The 13,400-nt window shown below is 45.5% G+C and overlaps 1 protein-coding gene across 3 annotated transcripts in view; it reads left to right on the top strand.

Annotated features, from left to right (window-relative positions):
- Nucleotides 1–13,400, top strand: part of LOC128703324 (uncharacterized) — a 176,719-nt gene that overhangs the window by 148,856 nt on the left and 14,463 nt on the right. For all 3 annotated transcript variants that reach the window (XM_070085336.1, XM_070085335.1, XM_053797951.2), the window contains 2 exons: nucleotides 5,517–5,801; nucleotides 8,807–8,878. In XM_070085336.1, coding sequence (XP_069941437.1) covers nucleotides 5,517–5,801; nucleotides 8,807–8,878 — 357 coding nt within the window. The remainder of the gene's footprint in view (nucleotides 1–5,516; nucleotides 5,802–8,806; nucleotides 8,879–13,400) is intronic.

The raw sequence follows: 13,400 nt of genomic DNA, 5'->3' as shown, positions 1-13,400 counted from the left end.
ACCTAGGAATAATTATGTCAGCGGACCTTTCTTTTGAAGACCATAACAAGACAAAGATCACAACAGCCAGGAAAATTACTGAGTGGGTATTGAGAACTTTCAAAACAAGGGAAATAATGCCGATGGTGACACTCTTCAAATCGCTAGTGCTCTCTCACTTAGAATATTGCTCAGTGCTGACGGCCCCGTTCAAAGCAGGAGAAATATCGGAGCTAGAACAAATACAGAGATCGTTTACGGCTCACATTGAGCCTGTAAAGCACCTAAACTACTGGGAACGCCTATAAGTCTTAAACTTGTATTCACTGGAGCGGAGGAGAGAGAGATACATGATAATATATACCTGGAAAATACTCGAGGGCTTGGTCCCAAATCTGCACACTGCCATAACAACATACTGGAGTGAGAGATATGGGAGGAAGTGTAAAATAAACCCAGTGAGGAGCAGGGGACAATAATCAACATCCGGGGTCCCAGACTATTCAGCATCCTACCAGAAGATATCAGAAACACGGCTGGAACAAGTTGAGAAGCCTTCAAGAAGAAACTGGACAAGTATCTTCACCAGGTACCAGATCAACCAGGCTGTGATGGATATGTTGGGCAGCGGGCCTCCAGCAGCAACAGCCTGGTTGACCAGGCAAGCACCAGACTAACCTGACCCATGGCAGGGCTCAGAGAGTAGATAAACTCTCGAAACTCTTCAAAGGTATAAAGGTATACACCAGTGCCAGGTACCTACTTACTGTTAGGCGAACAAGGACAACGGTGTTACCTGTTATTCTAGCTGAGTTTAGTATTCTGTACTGAATGTTAGTTTACATGGACGACTAATTTAATAGTGACTAATGCTAATATATTTTGAATCACAACAAAAATGTGACCGCAAATAAGTCACACTTTAGGGAGGAAATATTAGACAGTTATTTGGTCATTCTCGAAACGTCGTCTAAATTGTGAATTGATGTAAATGGTTTAGAAAAAAGCACAGGTTGAAGAATTAGACACATGTGTGCAACATTTGGGAATCTTTACTGTGGGAACGTTTCGCCAGTCATTAGCTTCTTCAGTCCAGTGTGTGGAAGAACAGTGGAAGATGAGGAAAAATTTGAAGTAATCAGTCTCTTAGTCTGACTCGATTGATGGACTGAGCACATCGACTCCAGGCTGAGGGACTGATTACCTCAAACTCTTTCCCATCTACCACCGTTCTTTGTATTGGACTGAAGAAACCACTGGCTGCCGAAACTCTGCCACAATAAAGATTTCTCACCGTTGCACAAATGTCTCGTTCTTCTACTCATGAATTGTTCTAACCACCGAATAGTGACTTTTACTCAGTGGTCAGTCGTCACGTGAGGTCACAGACCCTGAGCTGCCTTGGGGATTAGTGTGGACGGTTACAAAGCATGGCTTGCTTCTGCAGTGTTTTAAAAATTGAGGTTGGAGAGTTGAAGGAGGAGGTCTTGCTTCTCCAGGAGGAGATTAGGAGGCTGAAGGTCCACCTCAATGGGTCTGGGAGAGAGTGTGAGGTGGCTGGAGTTGTGGGGAATGAGGCTTCTAGCAGCGAGGTGCAGTCTGTCTCTCGCTGTGAGGAGGCTGTAGTTGGGGAGGCAGCAACGGCTACCAGCAGTGAGGTGCAGCCCAGCACCTGCTACAAGTGGCGAGTAGTTCACAGTAATGGAAGGCGCATCAGAGTAAGGAAAGTTAAGAGTGAAGATCTGAAGGTAGGAAATCGCTTCTCTGTTCTTCAGGATGAATGTACTTCAGTGGCCAGTGAAGGTAAGGGTGCTACTGCCCCTGCTAATGGAGGTAAGCGCATTCTTGTGGTTGGTGACTCTCAGGTAAGATACATTGACCGTGCTTTTTGTAATAGGAATAAGAAGATGAGAGATAGAGTGTGCTTCCCTGGAGCTGGTGTTGGGGACATTGTCAACAGGCTGGATAATATCATGTCAGGTAATGGGAGCAAGCCCATTATCTGTCTCAGTGCTGGTGGAAATGATATTGGGAAGGGTAGGAGAGAAGAGCTGCTAGATAAGTACAGGTCAGCTATAGATTTCATTAAGTCTAAGGGAGGGATCCCAATCATATGTAGCATCTTGCCTAGAAGGGGAGTAGGAAATGAATGGTTGTCTAGGGCAATTGGTGTAAATTGCTGGCTAGACAGATACTGCAAGGAACTTGCAATCCCATTCATTGACAACTGGAACAACTTTTATGGCAAACATGATATGTATGCAAGGGATGGGGTACATCTCTCTGGGGCTGGGGTGGTAGCACTTGCAGACTCGATTGAGAAGGCCATTGGTGAAATGCCTATGATTTTAAACTGATGGAAGATAGAGGTATGGGTGTGTGTGGGAAACAAGCAGGTTGCAACACTTGGGTTGGAAACAGTAAATGTATAAAAGGCATTCAGCATGAAGTTATAAATAAAGACAATAGATCAGGTCAGCAAACAAAGGGGGACAGCAGAGGGCAGCAAGGGACTAGCTCCCTTAAGGTTTACTATACTAATAGCAGGAGTGTAAGAAATAAGATAGATGAGCTAAGATTAATTGCAAGTGCAGGAGACATAGATATTATTGCTATAACAGAGACCTGGCTCAATCTGAAAGATAGAGAGATGCCCTCTGAATGTCACATACAAGGCTATAAATTATTCCACACTGACAGGGTCAACAGGAAAGGTGGTGGAGTAGCGATGTATGTCAGAGACAATTTAAATTGTTGTGTTAGACAAGATATTAAATTAGAAGCGTCAGCCACTGAATCTGTTTGGTTACAGCTTCTCGAGGGCCGAGAAAAACTAATTTTGGGTGTGATTTACAGGGCCCCAAATCTTGATAGGGAGTGCAGTAAACTTCTATGGGACGAAATTCGTAAGGCATCTACATACGAAAATGTTGTGCTAATGGGAGATTTCAACTATAGACAGATTGACTGGAGCAATTTGACAGGAAATTTAGAGTCAGGTGACTTTCTTGATACGATCCAGGATTGTTTTTTAAAACAGTTTGTGACAGAGCCAACTAGGGGAAATAACCTCCTTGACTTGGTTCTTGCCAGTAGGGAAACACTAATTAATAATCTTGAGGTTAATGATGAGCTTGGGGAAAGTGATCACAAATCACTCAGTTTTAATATATCATGGAATTCCCCTAATAATGGCAATCAAGTCTCCGTCCCTGACTTTCGCTTGGCTGATTTCATAGGACTGAAAAATTACTTAGGTGGGCTGAACTGGAATGACCTGACTAAGGGTCAGGTAGGTGGTGATGGTTGCCGATATGATGCTTTCCAGGGCATAGTTCTAGCTGCTCAGTCAAATTATGTTCCAAATAGGGAAATCAGATCAAACAAAAATGATCCTAAATGGATGAACAATAGATTAAAATATCTGATTGGTCAAAAGAGAGGCATATATAGGCAAATCAAAAGAGGAGAGGGGCAATTGAGAAATCGATATATTCAGTTAAAGAGAGAAATAAAAAAGGGAATTAGAAAAGCAAAAAGAGATTATGAGGTTAAAGTTGCAAGAGAATCGAAGACTAACCCAAAAGGATTCTTTCAGGTATACAGAAGTAAGATCAGGGACAAGATAGGCCCACTCAAAAGTTCCTCGGGTCAGCTCACTGACAGTGATAAGGAAATGTGTAGAATTTTTAACACATACTTCCTCTCAGTTTTTACACAGGAGGATACCAGCGATATTCCAGTAATGATAAATTATGTAGAACAGGACGATAATAAACTGTGTACTATTAGGGTCACAAGTGACATGGTCCTTAGGCAAATAGATAAATTAAAACCTAACAAATCCCCAGGCCCTGATGAACTGTATGCAAGGGTTCTAAAGGAATGTAAAGAGGAGCTTAGCACACCTTTGGCTAATCTTTTCAACATATCACTACAAACTGGCATGGTGCCAGATAAGTGGAAAATGGCAAATGTGATACCTATTTTCAAAACAGGTGACAGGTCCTTAGCTTCGAACTATAGACCAATAAGCCTAACCTCCATAGTGGGAAAATTTATGGAATCAATAATTGCCGAGGCAGTTCGTAGCCACCTTGAAAAGCATAAATTAATCAACGAATCTCAGCATGGTTTTACAAAGGGGCGTTCCTGCCTTACGAATTTATTAACTTTTTTCACTAAGGTATTTGAGGAGGTAGATCATGGTAATGAATATGATATTGTGTATATGGACTTCAGTAAGGCTTTTGACAGGGTCCCACATCAGAGACTATTGAGGAAAATTAAAGCACATGGAATAGGAGGAGAAATTTTTTCCTGGATAGAGGCATGGTTGACAAATAGGCAGCAGAGAGTTTGCATAAATGGGGAGAAATCAGAGTGGGGAAGTGTCACGAGCGGTGTTCCACAGGGGTCAGTGTTGGGCCCCCTGCTGTTCACAATCTACATAAACGACATAGATGAGGGCATAAAGAGCGACATCGGCAAGTTTGCCGATGACACCAAAATAGGCCGTCGAATTCATTCTGACGAGGACATTCGAGCACTCCAGGAAGATTTGAATAGACTGATGCAGTGGTCGGAGAAGTGGCAGATGCAGTTTAATATAGACAAATGCAAAGTTCTAAATGTTGGACAGGACAATAACCATGCCACATATAAACTAAATAATGTAGATCTTAATATTACGGATTGCGAAAAAGATTTAGGAGTTCTGGTTAGCAGTAATCTGAAACCAAGACAACAGTGCATAAGTGTTCGCAATAAAGCTAATAGAATCCTTGGCTTCATATCAAGAAGCATAAATAATAGGAGTCCTCAGGTTGTTCTTCAACTCTATACATCCTTGGTTAGGCCTCATTTAGATTATGCTGCACAGTTCTGGTCACCTTATTACAGAATGGATATAAATTCTCTGGAAAATGTACAAAGGAGGATGACAAAGTTGATCCCATGTATCAGAAACCTTCCCTATGAGGATAGACTAAGGGCCCTGAATCTGCACTCTCTAGAAAGACGTAGAATTAGGGGGGATATGATTGAGGTGTATAAATGGAAGACAGGAATAAATAAAGGGGATGTAAATAGTGTGCTGAAAATATCTAGCCTAGACAGGACTCGCAGCAATGGTTTTAAGTTGGAAAAATTCAGATTCAGGAAGGATATAGGAAAGTACTGGTTTGGTAATAGAGTTGTGGATGAGTGGAACAAACTCCCAAGTACCGTTATAGAGGCCAGAACGTTGGGTAGCTTTAAAAATAGGTTGGATAAATACATGAGTGGATGTGGGTGGGTGTGAGTTAGACCTGATAGCTTGTGCTACCAGGTCGGTTGCCGTGTTCCTCCCTTAAGTCAATGTGACCTGACCTGACTAGGTTGGGTGCATTGGCTTAAGCCGGTAGGAGACTTGGACCTGCCTCGCATGGGCCAGTAGGCCTTCTGCAGTGTTCCTTCGTTCTTATGTTCTTATGTTCTTAAGATGTCTCTGTTGATGTACGTAATTCGAACCTTTAAATAACTGAGCTTTCTTTCAGATACTCAGGTGCCGGGTCGCTGCGTAAGCTACCAAAGTTAGCAGAGTATGGGGACGCTGCCACAGAGATCAGCGAAGGAAGGACCACAGGTCCACAACAGACGCCAGGAGGCCACCAGACGCTCAGTGTGGCGAAGGAAAGAAGAGGCCGCCACACACACAGACTTCTTAAGCAGGATAGCTCTTGGAGAAGAGCAAGTCGTAGCGCCCCTGACAACTACGCCGTGATCGATGCTTACGGTCAGCATGGGTGGGTGGAGGGACCCGAGTTGGCCGACTACTGCAGGTCAGCTTCTTTCCCTTGTAAGATAATCAATCTTGAATAGAATACCTATTCTATTCAAGATTGATGGACTGAACACATCGACTCAAGGTTGAGGGACTGATTACCTCATTCTCCTCCTGTTCTTCAAGTTTCTCCTACGTATGGACTGATGAAGCCACTGTGTGGCGAAACGTTTCCTCAATAAAGATACCCAAGAGTTGCACATGTGTCTAATTTATCAAGATAAGATTTGTTGGATTTTTAACCAGGGGAGGGTTAGCCACTCAGGACTGTCCTTCAGTCTTGTCCCCCAGGATGCCACCCACACCAGTCGACTAACACCCAGGTACCTACTTATTGCTAGTTGAACAGGGACAGCAGGTGTAAGGAAACATGCCCAACGTTTCACCCTTGCCGGAGATTGAACCACGGACACTCAGCGTGTGAGGCAAGAGCGTTGCCAAAGGCATAATAGATCCATGTGTATCAAGCTGTCCTTTTGATATGTAATTCATCATCGCTCTCTCTATGGTCATATATGTCAAACATCTTCGCAAAACTCATGATTGTCGTACATCTTAAGGTGATTAATAATTTAAACTTATTCCTTGGGTAACATTGATAATGGGTTGGACGAATATTTTTAGCGGGTTTGGGTTTGACAAGGACTTTTCAAGTATAGGCCTATAGGTCTGCTGCTGTGTTTCTCTTTTCAATGTTCTTTTGATTTTTCTTTCAGGGTCTCCGTGGTCAAAGTGGTCATAATACTACAAAAAAAGCGGCTTGAATTTACTTCAAACAAAAAAAATGGCGTGAGCTCAGAGTGTAAACACAACCACATCACCGTCAAGCTTGAAGAATCGTAAACACAGCTTGACGTCACGGTTAAATCTGCGTTCTGCTTAGTCGCTGGCGAGCCGCCGCTACGCCATTAATAACAAAACTAGTTATATGAGAAGCCAAAGTCATGCATGAGGCAGCAGCGGCGGCGGCACGACCTCACGTGTTCTCAGACTCGCGCAGATAAATAGACAAGTGTGGATTTAAATGATGCCTTGAACTTCTGAGGACCCGCATGGCACATGTGTCCTGGCTGTTATCTTCACTTGTTTAATAGAAGTTAAACATATAGTTTTACAGGTTTGTGTATCCTATCCTAACTTAACATACACAAATCCGTGTATACTTACAGTGGCCTGGTGGCTGAAGCTCCCGCTCCACACACGGAGGGCCCGGGTTCGATTCCCGGTATGTGGAAACATTTCGACACGTGTCCTTACACCTGTTGCCCTGTTCACCTAGCAGCAAATAGGTACCTGGGTGTTAGTCGACTGGTGTGGGTCGCATCCTGGGGGACAAGATTGAGGACCAAAATGGAAATAAGTTAGACAGTCCCCTATGACGCACTGACTTTCTGGGGTTATCCTGGGTGGCTAACCCTCCGTGGTTAAAAATCCGAACGAAATCTTATCTTATCAGTAGGTGATCGCCCGAAATGCACTTCATATATTATTGACATTCTCCTGTACCTTTATTTGTATCACATTATTTATACTCGTATATTCTGCAACTCCTTCGTATAGCTCATGAGAAACAGAAAAAAACTGACTTGAATTAATAAAATTAACGAAGTAAAATGACCATTTCTAATTTAGCTAAAAGAAAAAAAGAAAAAAAAATAATTTTGGGAGAGGCTAAATTACATAAATCTATTAAAAAAATATTTAACCGTAAATTATAACTAGTTTCTCATTAGTGGCCGCAAAAAACACAACTAAACATACACTTGCGTTTACCAATACAATTTATACTGTTATACGAACGTATAAATTAAGTAGTATAATGCTGGGTTTTTTTTGGGGGGGAAACGTAACTAATATTTACTTTTAATTCCAGGCCAAAACAGCCATTATTTTTTTTAATATAAACACGATACACCGGCAGGTTTTTTTTTTTTTTGTATAAAATTGTAATTGTGCGAGATATGGTTAATATTTATGGCGTCTTGACGTAAGTTAACCTCGCCTCAGTTGTTAAATAATGTTACATTAAGTACAGTACACAATTACAATGGTAATTAAGTACTCACATTGTCCGTCTCATTGTCTTATCCACTAAAATAGGGAATTAATTTGAAGATTAAGACACATATGAAACACCTTGATATTTTTATTGATGAAAAGTTTCGTCTGTACAGTAGATTTCTTCAGTCAGATACAAAGGGAGCAGTAGTAATGAAATAAAGATGATGCAATCAGTCCATCAACCCTGGGGAAAAATTATTTGAAGTGGTCAGTCCCTCAGCCTGGAGAAGAGTTCACCTCCATGGAGATAAACTTGTCGGTATTTTATTTTCGAGAATTAAATAATGAAAAAAAAAGAGAAATCACAATTTTCGTCGGGAGACAGTACTCCAGTGAGGCAGCCTGACAGGTGGTTGCTGGAAGGGTGACCCGGGGATGATATACTCACGTTTATGTGATTGCTGGGGTTGATTCACAGCTCCTGGTACCCGCCTCTTCACTGTGATTGGTCAGGCGTGTTATGTGACTTAATGCTAGCAGTTGATTGGTCCTTCCGAGAGCTAATCAAGCGTAGTATTCTGGCTAGTATCTCCTAAAATAACAATTTGTTAAAGATTTCACTATTTTTTTGTGGACAGCTTTCGTATATTTAATATTAAAATAAAGCAAGGACTGAGTTCTGACTCGGAGTTAAAATAAATATTTGGCAGTAATAATAATGACAGTAATTATATATATTATTATTGTAATCATTATTGCATTCATGAGGAGCACTAAACTTGTAGGGGCCATATGGCACGAGAGGAGTTCGAGACAATCAGATTCGATCTAAGGTAAGAGAGATAGTAGTTCAAATACCTTAGATCAAGAGCCCTTCACCAGGTTCAAGGGGACCTCCCTTCAGGGGTAGAATAATAATAATAATAATAATAATAGTAATAATAATAATAATAACTTTACCTTGTCATACTGTTAATGGTCTTATCATGATTGTTGTCGCAGTCGTCTGGGCACTGTCATCACCTGCTTCGAGGAGGTCCTGGTCGACTGTGACAACGGCTACGACTTTTTCAGGTGAGTGCCAGGTGATGATGGTGACTGTTGTGCACCAGTGCCAGGTGATGATGATGACTGTTGTGCACCAGTGCCAGGTGGTGATGGCGAGTGTTGTGCACCAGTGCCAGGTGGTGATAGAGAGTGTTGTGCACCAGTGCAAGGTGGTGATGGCGAGTGTTGTGCACCAGTGCCAGGTGGTGGTGGAGTGTTGTGCACCAGTGCAAGGTGGTGATGGTGACTGTTGTGCACCAGTGCCAGGTGATGATGGTGACTGTTGTGCACCAGTGCAAGGTGGTGATGGCGAGTGTTGTGCACCAGTGCCAGGTGGTGATGGCGAGTGTTGTGCACCAGTGCCAGGTGATGATGGAGAGTGTTGTGCACCAGTGCCAGGTGGTGGTGGAGAGTGTTGTGCACCAGTGCCAGGTGGTGATGGCGAGTGTTGTGCACCAGTGCCAGGTGGTGATGGCGAGTGTTGTGCACCAGTGCCAGGTGGTGATAGAGAGTGTTGTGCACCAGTGCCAGGTGATGGTGGAGAGTGTTATGCACCAGAGCCAGGTGGTGATGGAGAGTGTTGTGCACCAGTGCCACGTGGTGATGGTGAGCGCATTGCACCAGTGCCAGGTGATGGTGGAGAGTGTACTGTACCAGTGCCAGGTGATGGAAAGTGTTGTGCACCAGTGCCAGGTGATGTAGAGTGTTGTGCACCAGTGCCAGGTGATAGTGGCGAGTGTTGTGCACCAGTGCCAGGTGATAGTGGCGAGTGTTGTGCACCAGTGCCAGGTGATAGTGGCGAGTGTTGTGCACCAGTGCCAGGTGATAGTGGCGAGTGTTGTGCACCAGTGCCAGGTGATAGTGGCGAGTGTTGTGCACCAGTGCCAGGTGATAGTGGCGAGTGTTGTGCACCAGTGCCAGGTGATAGTGGCGAGTGTTGTGCACCAGTGCCAGGTGATAGTGGCGAGTGTTATGCACCAGTGCCAGGTGATAGTGGCGAGTGTTGTGCGCCAGTGCCAGGTGATAGTGGCGAGTGTTGTGCGCCAGTGCCAGGTGATAGTGGCGAGTGTTGTGCGCCAGTGCCAGGTGATAGTGGCGAGTGTTGTGCGCCAGTGCCAGGTGATAGTGGCGAGTGTTGTGCACCAGTGCCAGGTGATAGTGGCGAGTGTTGCGCGCCAGTGCCAGGTGATAGTGGCGAGTGTTGTGCACCAGTGCCAGGTGATAGTGGCGAGTGTTGTGCGCCAGTGCCAGGTGATAGTGGCGAGTGTTGTGCGCTAGTGACAGGTGATAGTGGCGAGTGTTGTGCACCAGTGCCAGGTGATAGTGGCGAGTGTTGTGCGCCAGTGCCAGGTGATAGTGGCGAGTGTTGTGCACCAGTGCCAGGTGATAGTGGCGAGTGTTGTGCGCTAGTGACAGGTGATAGTGGCGAGTGTTGTGCACCAGTGCCAGGTGATAGTGGCGAGTGTTGTGCACCAGTGCCAGGTGATAGTGGCGAGTGTTGTGCACCAGTGCCAGGTGATAGTGGCGAGTGTTGTGCACCAGTGCCAGGTGATAGTGGCGAGTGTTGTGCACCAGTGCCAGGTGATAGTGGCGAGTGTTGTGCACCAGTGCCAGGTGATAGTGGCGAGTGTTGTGCACCAGTGCCAGGTGATAGTGGCGAGTGTTGTGCACCAGTGCCAGGTGATAGTGGCGAGTGTTATGCACCAGTGCCAGGTGATAGTGGCGAGTGTTGTGCGCCAGTGCCAGGTGATAGTGGCGAGTGTTGTGCGCCAGTGCCAGGTGATAGTGGCGAGTGTTGTGCGCCAGTGCCAGGTGATAGTGGCGAGTGTTGTGCGCCAGTGCCAGGTGATAGTGGCGAGTGTTGTGCACCAGTGCCAGGTGATAGTGGCGAGTGTTGCGCGCCAGTGCCAGGTGATAGTGGCGAGTGTTGTGCACCAGTGCCAGGTGATAGTGGCGAGTGTTGTGCGCCAGTGCCAGGTGATAGTGGCGAGTGTTGTGCGCTAGTGACAGGTGATAGTGGCGAGTGTTGTGCACCAGTGCCAGGTGATAGTGGCGAGTGTTGTGCGCCAGTGCCAGGTGATAGTGGCGAGTGTTGTGCACCAGTGCCAGGTGATAGTGGCGAGTGTTGTGCGCTAGTGACAGGTGATAGTGGCGAGTGTTGTGCACCAGTGCCAGGTGATAGTGGCGAGTGTTGTGCACCAGTGCCAGGTGATAGTGGCGAGTGTTGTGCACCAGTGCCAGGTGATAGTGGCGAGTGTTGTGCACCAGTGACAGGTGATAGTGGCGAGTGTTGTGCGCTAGTGACAGGTGATAGTGGCGAGTGTTGTGCACCAGTGCCAGGTGATAGTGGCGAGTGTTGTGCACCAGTGCCAGGTGATAGTGGCGAGTGTTGTGCACCAGTGCCAGGTGATAGTGGCGAGTTTTGTGCACCAGTGACAGGTGATAGTGGCGAGTTTTGTGCACCAGTGCCAGGTGATAGTGGCGAGTGTTGTGCACCAGTGCCAGGTGATAGTGGCGAGTGTTGTGCACCAGTGCCAGGCGATAGTGGCGAGTGTTGTGCACCAGTGCCAGGTGATAGTGGCGAGTGTTGTGCACCAGTGCCAGGTGATAGTGGCGATTGCTGTGCACCAGTGCCAGGTGATAGTGGCGAGTGTTGTGCACCAGTGCCAGGTGACAGTGGCGAGTATTGTGCACCAGTGCCAGGTGATAGTGGCGAGTGTTGTGCACCAGTGCCAGGTGATAGTGGCGAGTGTTGTGCACCAGTGACAGGTGACAGTGGCGAGTGTTTTGCACCAGTGCCAGGTGATAGTGGCGAGTGTTGTGCACCAGTGCCAGGTGATAGTGGCGAGTGTTGTGCACCAGTGACAGGTGATAGTGGCGAGTGTTGTGCACCAGTGCCAGGTGATAGTGGCGAGTGTTGTGCACCAGTGCCAGGTGATAGTGGCGAGTGTTGTGCACCAGTGCCAGGCGATAGTGGCGAGTGTTGTGCACCAGTGCCAGGTGATAGTGGCGAGTGTTGTGCACCAGTGCCAGGTGATAGTGGCGAGTGTTATGCACCAGTGCCAGGTGATAGTGGCGAGTGTTGTGCACCAGTGCCAGGTGATAGTGGCGAGTGTTGTGCACCAGTGCCAGGTGATAGTGGCGAGTGTTGTGCGCCAGTGCCAGGTGATAGTGGCGAGTGTTGTGCACCAGTGCCAGGTGATAGTGGCGAGTGTTGTGCGCTAGTGACAGGTGATAGTGGCGAGTGTTGTGCACCAGTGCCAGGTGATAGTGGCGAGTGTTGTGCACCAGTGCCAGGTGATAGTGGCGAGTGTTGTGCACCAGTGCCAGGTGATAGTGGCGAGTGTTGTGCACCAGTGCCAGGCGATAGTGGCGAGTGTTGTGCACCAGTGCCAGGTGATAGTGGCGAGTATTGTGCACCAGTGCCAGGTGATAGTGGCGAGTGTTGTGCACCAGTGCCAGGTGATAGTGGCGAGTGTTGTGCACCAGTGCCAGGTAACCTTAACAATTTTTGCTATGATTTATGATCTGATTTTACTTATAAATTAAAATATGTTAGAAAATGTTTGACTTCGTTCTCAATAGTCAAAATATTCAATTAAATAACGTTTCAGCACATTTTTTTCCTATATATTTTTAATATATTTATATTTTTGAACATAACCAATAATTGGGTTTTTATTCTACTTAAGTTATATGTTAAATCTCTATAATACATTTTGACAATTTTCAAATTATACCGCAATGAATAATTTGTATATTTGAAAAGTATATAGAGTAATAAGTGGTTTTTCAAGGTATTCAAGCTGAGCACAAAGAAGTTGTAGTGATTTCTGTGAAATTTTAAATGCTTTGAACACCATCATTTGTGATAATGAAGAGGTCGTCAAGCTTTCTGAACACTGGTGGTAGGGCGAGCATGATGGCATGATCCTGTGGGCACATCTGGGTATCTATATTCTGTAGACGTTTCACCAACCAGTAACTTTAGCAATATAGTACAGAAGAATGAAGAGGTAGATGAGGTAATCAGTCCCCCAGCTCAGGAGCAGGTAGTCAGTACCGTTAGTCTTGATTCGTCAAGACTACGGTACTGAGTACCTGCTTCTAGGCTGTCGGAGATCACTATCCTCGTCAACAACTCCTTGGATGGTCTGATTCCTGACGTAATTAGACCTTTTTTTCTTGGTGCATCACCTTGTGCTCTTAAAAAAGAAGAATGGGGGAATTGCAGTGGGCAACACTCTTTGCCGCCTCGTTTCCAAAGCTGCTGTCCGAAGTATTCACACAGAGACAGCCATGATGCTTCAAGCAAACTAGCTCTGCTTTGAGGTCCCTCAGTCAAGTGAAGCAGCGGTTCGTGCAAGAAGGGCGAATATCAACAACCTGCCTGAGGACAGTGCAGTGGTAAAATTAGATTTCAAGAATGCATTTAATCTCTTGAAAAGAGACGTGGTATTATCAGCTGTACAAGAACATTTCCCTGGTCTCTTCCCTTTTGTTTCAGCTGGACATAGCAAGGAATCAGTGCTTCTGTTTGGAGAGCATG

Source organism: Cherax quadricarinatus, chromosome 15 (assembly GCF_038502225.1).
Source record: "Cherax quadricarinatus isolate ZL_2023a chromosome 15, ASM3850222v1, whole genome shotgun sequence".
NCBI lineage: Eukaryota > Metazoa > Arthropoda > Malacostraca > Decapoda > Parastacidae > Cherax > Cherax quadricarinatus.
This window is presented reverse-complemented; position numbering and strand designations above follow the sequence as displayed.